Source organism: Orbicella franksi, chromosome 8, assembly GCF_964199315.1.
Source record: "Orbicella franksi chromosome 8, jaOrbFran1.1, whole genome shotgun sequence".
Classification (NCBI taxonomy): domain Eukaryota; kingdom Metazoa; phylum Cnidaria; class Anthozoa; order Scleractinia; family Merulinidae; genus Orbicella; species Orbicella franksi.
Genome location: NC_138152.1, coordinates 1,301,211 through 1,311,495, shown reverse-complemented (window position 1 = coordinate 1,311,495; position 10,285 = coordinate 1,301,211). Strand labels below are relative to the sequence as shown.

The window sequence follows — 10,285 nt, the reverse complement described above, 5'->3', positions numbered from 1 at the left end:
TTTAGCCTTTGTGCTATAAACAGAGCCGAGGGTAAATGAAGGTTATTTTATTTACTTATTTATTTACTCCACACTCTGTATTCCATGATCTATTCTACAGACTGCAACAGCAGGTGCTTAAATTTGAGCTGTTAATTGAGAGCATTGTTACCTTCCTTCAATTGTTTGGAGTCCTGAATAAATCTTTTCAGGTCTTTATTCTCCTGAATCACCTATACAAAAATAGTAGGATTGATTGTTTACATATTCCCTTCTTGAACATTCTATCACAGGTCTATCAAAACCTAACTATTGACTGAGTTTTAGGCTGGCGTCAATCATGATTATGACAATAACCAACCAACCTTGAAAAAAGAACGAATTCTACCAATTACAGCCCACAGATGTGACCTTTTGAATTTCTGTTTCCTGACAGGTCTGCTAAGATGATCGACTGAGACCAGGCATAAAACCATCGAGTTCGCCTGTAACTGAAAGGCGCAGTAGTTAACAATGCTAGGTGAAAGATAGTGGAATTCAGAGCTACCTCATTTACGTTATTCACCCTGTGCCTTAAGATAGAGAAGATATTAGCACCGTCACCTCTATGTTAATCTTTTACAAAATCTGACAGTCACCATTTACCTAGTTGATAATCTTTTTAAGCCAAGCAGCAATATAATGTTTTGCATTTAAAACATAAAAGAAGAAATGTAACTCGCAAACTTACAGCGAATAACTGGCTGTCCTTGACTTCCAGCTGTTTTTGTAGTCGTTTGACGACAAGCTCTAACTCCTCTTTTTGTACTCTCTTTATTGCCACGTCTTTTTCCATTTTCTCTGCACGACGTTGGATTTGCTAAAGATAAAATGAATCACAGCACAGAGGTTAACGTCAGTTTATATGGCAAACATTCTCCCACTATTGACTTCATCAACACTTGATACTTATTAAATATAATTAATTCATCACAAAAATAACCCACTTTAATGTACCCCTTTACTGATTCCTTACGCCCGGTGCAAACTGCACTAGTCAATACAACGTTTTAACTCATAACACCAACAGCCACACAAATTTGTTGAAACAAAAGAAAGTGCCTACATAAGAATAGAGTTAAACCCCCACAGGATTAGTTTGGTACACTAACAAGGCCACCATTTCGTCATGGTTTTGGGACACCAATATGGCTGCTGTGACGACATGTTAAAATGCTATACAGAGTAGCAAATGTTTAGGTCTATCATACCTCCCTTTCAATTTCCTGTCTCTCTCGTTGGTCGCGTTCCAATGTGTATTTTTTTTGGAACGGTGTCACTATGCCCACTCTTTCTTTTAATCTGCAAGATAGAATGAATGAAAAAGCATCAATATTGCATTGCCACATACAGATCCGCTTCCAATGGAAACAAAAGTTTAATAAATACACGCTGGAAGAACAGCATTTTTCTGGGTGTTATTTTTCAAAGTTTCGGTTTTGTTTTGCTGCATGACTATCCTTCTAGCTAAACCGTTATTTAAGAGCAATAATATTATTATAATTATTAATAATGATGATGATAATGATATTAAAGACAATATTATGATTATAATAGGAAACTTCACAGCATCCTTTGCAGCTGAAAAATGTGCATGTCATCAGACCATCATCATTAAAAGAATTAATGTTGAAACAAAAGAAATAAAAATTATGCAATATGCCGACGACACCACGGTCTTCCTAACGTTCAGGATTGAACGCAGTTACAAAAACTGCAAAATTTACTGTAATTTTCAAGACTACAACAAAAGCTTCGAAATTTAGTCAGTGGGTTGCAAGAAGACTCCTCCGAAGTGACAAAAATTGCAAAAATTAGAAAATTTACGAAAACTGCGAACTTAACTTTATTTTGCAAGACCATCGACAAAATCAACAATATTTATTCATTGGGTTGCAAGGAAGGCCTCACCCAAGTTACAAAAATTGTCAAAACTACAAAATTTTCGAAAACTGCAAAATTTACTGTAGTTTGCAAGACCAACAACAAAATCTACGATATTTATTATTTCACAGTAGCAAACGTTTAGGTCTATCATACCTCTCTTTCAATTTCCCGTTTCTCTCGTTGCTCACGTTCCAACGTGTACATCTTTTTGAATGGTGTGAGTTTGCACACTCTTTCTTTTAATCTGCAATGCCATATAGTGTCAAGTTATAAAGGGAATAAATCACAGCTCAGGCTAAATAGTGATAAGAAACTTTTAATGCCGAGTTGGCACTCGCACACTACCAAAGTATATCCGTTGCACAAGGTTCTGCTCGTCACGTGAGTGCCTGATCACATGATGTGGTCACGCTTGTCACGTCACATCCCCTTCCCTTACAAAATTAGCAAGAACAAAAACAATAGGGTCCAACAATAAACTAAAGCTATTTCAAGTGTTTCAAGTCAATGTTCAAGTGTTCAAGTCATAATCTTCAAGCCATGCTGGGGCACGTCTGGCTCTCTCTGAGCGTCTGGGCTGGAAAGCAGGTATGGGATCTTCGTTGACCGGGACAGATTCTGTGGCGGGGATTGAATCATTCACTTCAATCTCAGGGGTCTGGGTGTGGATCTGTCCTGGCAGGAACTCTGGTAAATCTGGTGGCTTGCTTTCATTCTCAGCTTGATGAGGCTCATCGATGGGGCTGCATGGTTCTGATGACGGCTCCATAGTAGACCGCAGCTGGCGGCGGTTTCTACGGAAGCGCCGTCCTTCCACCTCAACTTCGTAGACCGTCGGGCAAGAGGGCGCGTACAGTGGCCTAAGCTCCATTTCTTCTCCCCAAGCAACTTCATGCGGATTGAATCACCTGCCTTTAAGGGGGCAAGGTTCTTGATGCCTCTGTTGTACTGCTTGCACTGCAATCTTTTCCTAGCTGCTAGGTTACTCGCCGTCGTCTTAATGTCACTGTTTGGCCTGAGGAGCACTGCAGCTGTTGGTAGCAAAGTACGAGTGCGTCGACCCATTAGCCTCTGAACTGGTGAGGTACTAAACCCCTCACTTGGGGTGTTGCGCCAATCGAGGATTGCTAATAGTGGGTCTTTCTTGTCGTCCTTCGCTTTCATAAGAAGTCCTTTGCAGGTTTTCACAGCATTTTCCACTTTTCCATTTGACTGTGGATATCTTGGACTAGAGGTTCGGTGATCAAAAATTCCACTCAGAGGAGAAACTCTGGAACTCCCGATTGTCAAATTCTGAACCATTATCTGTAATCAGTACTTCTGGAATACCATGGCGAGCAAATTGCACCTTGAGTTGAGTAATAACAGCTTGTGCTGTCTTCTTGTGGATCTCAACCACTTCAAAGAAATTGGACCAGTAATCAACCATGATTAGGAATGTCTGCTGTCCAAGAACAAACAGATCAGCACCAATTTTCTGCCAAGGGCGTGAAGGCAGAACAAGCTTCCAATTTCGGTCGACGGTTTACTCACCAGTGTGGCGACGAATGTTCATCACATCATCCACTAACGAAGCGTGAGATCCCACTTCTGACACCATGTCAAGTTATAAAGGGAATAAATCACAGCTCAGGCTAAATAGTGATAAGAAACTTTTAATGCCGAGTTGGCACTCGCACACTACCAAAGTATATCCGTTGCACGAGGTTCTGCTCGTCACGTGAGTGCCTGATCACATGATGTGGTCACGCTTGTCACGTCACATATAGCCATACTCCTCCAACTCATCAAGTGGCGAGTGTTAGCCAAGATTTTAGACATGGATAGCAGGAATGATCAACCACCCATGACTTGGTATTAGGTAGAGGTTACTTAAGGGACTACTCATGTTTACAGAGGAGTTGTTTTGTGGATTTTCTTTGCTAAAAACAGGGTCCTCTGTCACACTTTACTGAAATGATCTTGTCCTAGTGTTTAGGAACCTCCGACGCGTTACAACAAGCAGTTGTGTTAACTTACAATCCATTTATCTTCGCTTATGATCTGGTTACAGAAATACTGAGATCCAAATCATGATTAACCATTCTGTGATTTAAACAAACCAGTTTGACAAAGTTTTACAGAACCAGAGCTTTATATTGGATATATTGGCAACCATTACCTTTTAACAGTTTGTCTGGTTGTTTAAAATGGATAGATGTTTTGCATAATGAAGCCTCTAGTTGTGTAATGAACAATGGCCATGCATCTTTTTTCCTTCATTTACAACGCGGTGTTAGACAAGGCTGTCCTCTGTCTGGCTTGCTTTTTATAATTGGCATTAAACTTTTCATAAGAACTCTCAAAAAAGATCACTCAATTAAAAGAATTAATGCTGGAACAAACGAAATAAAAATTATGCAATATGCCGACGACACCACGGTCTTCCTAACGTTCAGGATTGAACGCAGTTACAAAAACTGCAAAATTTACTGTAATTTGCAAGACTACAACAAAAGCTTCGAAATTTAGTCAGTGGGATGCAAGAAGACTCCTCCAAAGTGACAAAAATTGCAAAAATTAGACAATTTACGAAAACTGCGAACTTAACTTTAGTTTGCAAGACCATCGACAAAATCAACAATATTTATTCATTGGGTTGCAAGGAAGGCCTCACCCAAGTTACAAAAATTGTCAAAATTACGAAATTTTCGAAAACTGCAAAATTTACTGTAGTTTGCAAGACCAACAACAAAATCTACGATATTTATTCACTGGGTTGCAAGGAAAGCCCCTCCAAAGTTACAAAAATTGCGAAAATTACAAAATTTACGAAAACGACGAAAATGTACTGTAATTCGCAAGACCATTGACAGAATCTACGAAATTTATTGAAAGGATTGCAAGGAAGGCTTCTGCAAAGTGACAAGAATTGCAAAAATTACAAAATTTACGAAAACTGCCAAGTTTACTGAAATTCGCGAGACCACCGACAAACTCTATGAAATTTATTCAAAGGGTTGCAACGAAGGCCCGTTTAAAGTTACGAGAATTGCGAAAATTACAAAATTTACAATAACTGCAAAATTTACGATAATTCGGCTGTCCATCCACGAAATGCACAAAAGTCTTTGAAAGGGTTACATGGAAGTCCCCAACGCAATTTATGAAAATTACGAATTTTACGGAATTTCTTAAAACTGGAAAATTTACGATAATTTGCCAGCTGATCGATGGAACCTCAAAATTCATTAAAGGGTTTCAGGAAAGTCTTGAACAACATTTGCCAACACTACGAATTTTATGAAATTTATCAAAACTGCGATATTTACGAGATTTTGGTAGCCCATTAGCGAAAGCTACGATTATTATTCAAAGGGTCACATGAAAGTCCCCAATAAAAATTACCCAAAATGCGACATTTATGATACTTTGCAAAAGCATGGACTAAATCATGCATGCAAACAGAAAGCGAATGTTTACCCACCTGATGATATATGGTGCGTCAAAAATCAATTCAGCAGCGACCTAAGACTCCCTCCAAATCTCCAAAAAAAGTCAAAATTCACCAAAAGACAACAGCCAATAAAAGTAATGACACTAATGGTCGCCGCCGAGGGCACACAGCTGAGGGTAAATAAATTTGATTTTATTTACTTATTTATTTATTTACTCCACACTCTGTATTCCATGATCTATTCTACAGACTGCAACAGCAGGTGCTTAAATTTGAGCTGTTAATTGAGAGCATTGTTACCTTCCTTCAATTGTTTGGAGTCCTGTATAAATCTTTTCAGTTCTTCATTCTCCTGAATCACCTATACAAAAATAGTAGGATTGATTGTTTACATATTCCCTTCTTGAACATTCTATCACAGGTCTATCAAAACCTAACTATTGACTGAGTTTTTGGCTGGCGTGAATCAGGATTATGACAATAACCAACCAACCTTGAAAAAAGAACGAATTCTACCAATTACAGCCCACAGATGTGACCTTTTGAATTTCTGTTTCCTGACAGGTCTGCTAAGATGATCGACCGAAACGAGGCATAAAACCATTGAGTTCGCCTGTAACTGAGAGGCGCAGTAGTTAACAATGCTAGGTGGAAGATAGTGGAATTCAGAGTACCTCATTTAAGATAGAGAAGATATTAGTGCCGTCGCCTCTATGTTAATATTTTACAAAATCTGAGAGTCACCATTTACCTAGTCGATAATCTTTTAGCCAAGCAGCAATATAATGTTTTGCATTTAAAACATAAAAGAAGAAACGTAACTCCCAAACTTACAGCGAATAACTGGTTGTCCCTGCTTTCCAGCTGTTTTTTTTGTCGTTCGACCACAAGCTCTAAGTCCTCTTTTTGCCATGTTTTTGTTGCTGCCTCTCTTTCCAGTTTTTCTGCACGACGTTGGATTTGCTAAAGATAAAATGAATCACAGCACAGAGGTTAACGTCAGTTTATATGGCAACCATCCTCCTGCTATTGACTTCATCAACACTTGATACTTATTAAATATAGTTAATTCATCACAAAAATAACCCACTTTAATGTACCCCTTTACTGATTCCTTACGCCCGGTGCAAACTGCACTAGTCAATACAACGTTGTAACTCATAACACCAACGGCCACACAAATTTGTTGGAACAAAAGAAAGTGCCTACATAAGAATAGAGTTAAACCCCCACAGGATTAGTTTGGTAGACTAACAAGGCCACTGTTTCGTCATGGTTTTCGGACACCAATATGGCTGCTGTGACGACATGTTAAAACGCTCTAAACAGTAGCAAACGTTTAGGTCTATCGTACCTCTCTTTCAATTTCCCGTTTCTCTCGTTGCTCACGTTCCAACGTGTACATCTTTTTGAATGGTGTGAGTTTGCACACTCTTTCTTTTAATCTGCAATGCCATATAGCCATACTCCTCCAACTCATCAAGTGGCGAGTGTTAGCCAAGATTTTAGACATGGATAGCAGGAATGATCAACCACCCATGACTTGGTATTAGGTAGAGGTTACTTAAGGGACTACTCATGTTTACAGAGGAGTTGGTTTGTGGACTTTCTTTGCTAAAAACAGGGTCCTCTGTCACACTTTACTGAAATGATCTTGTCCTAGTGTTTAGGAACCTCCGACGCGTTACAACAAGCAGTTGTGTTAACTTACAATCCATTTATCTTCGCTTATGATCTGGTTACAGAAATACTGAGATCCAAATCATGATTAACCATTCTGTGATTTAAACAAACCAGTTTGACAAAGTTTTAGAGAACCAGAGCTTTATATTGGATATATTGGCAACCATTACCTTTTAACAGTTTGTCTGTTTGTTTAAAATGGATAGATGTTTTGCATAATGAAGCCTCTAGTTGTGTAATGAACAATGGCCATGCATCTTTTTTCCTTCATTTACAACGCGGTGTTAGACAAGGCTGTCCTCTGTCTGGCTTGCTTTTTATAATTGGCATTAAACTTTTCATAAGAACTCTCAAAAAAGATCACTCAATTAAAAGAATTAATGCTGAAACAAACGAAATAAAAATTATGCAATATGCCGACAACACCACGGTCTTCCTAACGTTCAGGATTGAACGCAGTTACAAAAACTGCAAAATTTACTGTAATTTGCAAGACTACAACAAAAGCTTCGAAATTTAGTCAGTGGGTTGCAAGAAGACTCCTCCGAAGTGACAAAAATTGCAAAAATTAGAAAATTTACGAAAACTGCGAACTTAGCTTTATTTTGCAAGACCATCGACAAAATCAACAATATTTATTCATTGGGTTGCAAGGAAGGCCTCACCCAAGTTACAAAAATTGTCAAAATTACGAAATTTTCGAGAACTGCAAAATTTACTGTAGTTTGCAAGACCAACAACAAAATCTACGATATTTATTATTTAACAGTAGCAAACGTTTAGGTCTATCATACCTCTCTTTCAATTTCCCGTTTCTCTCGTTGCTCACGTTCCAACGTGTACATCTTTTTGAATGGTGTGAGTTTGCACACTCTTTCTTTTAATCTGCAATGCCATATAGCCATACTCCTCCAACTCATCAAGTGGCGAGTGTTAGCCAAGATTTTAGACATGGATAGCAGGAATGATCAACCACCCATGACTTGGTATTAGGTAGAGGTTACTTAAGGGACTACTCATGTTTACAGAGGAGTTGGTTTGTGGACTTTCTTTGCTAAAAACAGGGTCCTCTGTCACACTTTACTGAAATGATCTTGTCCTAGTGTTTAGGAACCTCCGACGCGTTACAACAAGCAGTTGTGTTAACTTACAATCCATTTATCTTCGCTTATGATCTGGTTACAGAAATACTGAGATCCAAATCATGATTAACCATTCTGTGATTTAAACAAACCAGTTTGACAAAGTTTTAGAGAAGCAGAGCTTTATATTAGATATATTGGCAACCATTACCTTTTAACAGTTTGTCTGGTTGTTTAAAATGGATAGATGTTTTGCATAATGAAGCCTCTAGTTGTGTAATGAACAATGGCCATGCATCTTTCTTCCTTCGTTTACAACGCGGTGTTAGACAAGGCTGTCCTCTGTCTGGCTTGCTTTTTAGAATTGGCATTAAACTTTTCATAAGAACTCTCAAAAAACATCGCTCAATTAAAACAATTAATGTTGAAACAAAAGAAATAAAAATTATGCAATATGCCGACGACACCACGGTCTTCCTAACGTTCAGGATTGAACGCAGTTACAAAAACTGCAAAATTTACTGTAATATGCGAGACTACAACAAAAGCTTCGAAATTTAGTCAGTGGGTTGCAAGAAGACTCCTCCGAAGTAACAAAAATTGCAAAAATTAGACAATTTACGAAAACTGCGAACTTAACTTTATTTTGCAAGACCATCGACAAAATCAACAATAGTTATTCATTGGGTTGCAAGGAAGGCCTCACCCAAGTTACAAAAATTGTCAAAATTACGAAATTTTCGAAAACTGCAAAATTTACTGTAGTTTACAAGACCAACAACAAAATCTACGATATTTATTCACTGGGTTGCAAGGAAAGCCCCTCCAAAGTTACGAAAATTGCGAAAATTACAAAATTTACGAAAACGACGAAAATGTACTGTAATTCGCAAGACCATTGACAGAATCTACGAAATTTATTGAAAGGATATCAAGGAAGGCTTCTGCAAAGTGACAAGAATTGCAAAAATTACAAAATTTACGAAAACTGCCAAATTGACTTAAATTCGCGAGACCACCGACAAACTCTATGAAATTTATTCAAAGGGTTGCAACGAAGGCCCGTTTAAAGTTACGAGAATTGCGAAAAGTACAAAATTTACAATAACTGCAAAATTTACGATAATTCGGCTGTCCATCCACGAAATGCACAAAAGTCTTTGAAAGGGTTACATGCAAAATGAGAAAACTACAGTGTTGAAGAAAAAGGCCTTTTAATGCAATGCCATTCGAGAAACATCAAAAAACTGCCAAAGCGATTAAAAAATAAAGTTTCAAATGTTGCATACTAAATTGGATGAAGCGTTAGTGATGAATTAGACATTGGAGGGATACAAATCACGTTTCTGGAAAAACATTTTTTGGCCAAAGTATATTGACCTTGTACAAAGCGTTCAAAGTTACCGTGTTTACCGTTATCCTGCTACTTCAGCGAAACACTTCTCTTTTGCAAATACGGCCGTGGATAACGTGTTAAACGCCACTTTAAACCTTGCTAGGCATTCAAAGACCATCCTGAGTAGAAGGACGTAGAATTGAAAGATACAGGAAGATGAAAAATCCGCAGAAAAAGAAAATAACTCAAAATTACCATCTGCTAACAAAAGTTGAATCTGGAAAATGTAGTCGCGTGACAGCGGCTATTGATGTCATTTGTACAAATAGCGGCGGAATCCAAACAAATGCACAAAAAGGGAAACAATTTTTCCCAGCCAGAAAACGTTTAGTGGAACAATTTTATGTTATTTTTCACAAATGATGGTCACTCAAAAAGGAAAACTTCCCTAACCGCCAGACCAATTTGGCCGCAGCGTGATCTGAGTTATGGGGTCACGACTGGATCCCTACCTGGTGACCGCCCGACTAACACAGCGGTCAAAAGTCTGCGCATGTGCGAGCAATGGAGCAACTAAAAGGCGGTCAAAATATTTTCATGACATTGTTCTTTTCGTGGGTCATCGGCATCCTATAAATGACATTTTCCTCATTATTTATATATTTGCTTATGTTTTAGCCTGTACAACAAGAGCTAACAGAAATAAAAGTTAAAAATTGTGCTACCTTCTGCTTGTTGCAGTTCTTTTTTTCCGTGGTATGTATTTTCCGTGCTCCTTGAATTTTTTGTCCGCCTACACTTTGCATTTAGTGCACCAGTTTTTTCCAGGTTTGTAGTTTAGAA

General features: G+C 38.2%; 1 protein-coding gene across 1 annotated transcript; it reads right to left on the bottom strand.

Moving 5' to 3' along the window:
- Positions 1-496: 496 nt before the first annotated feature.
- Positions 497-3,148, bottom strand: LOC145494993 (uncharacterized). Its single transcript, XM_081474566.1, has 2 exons — positions 1,230-3,148; positions 497-838 (listed from the first exon to the last, which is right to left on the bottom strand). The coding sequence occupies exon 1, from the start codon at positions 2,774-2,776 to the stop codon at positions 2,417-2,419; it is 360 nt and encodes a 119-aa protein (XP_081330692.1). The 5' UTR covers positions 2,777-3,148; the 3' UTR covers positions 497-838; positions 1,230-2,416.
- Between the last annotated feature and the right edge of the window lie 7,137 nt (positions 3,149-10,285).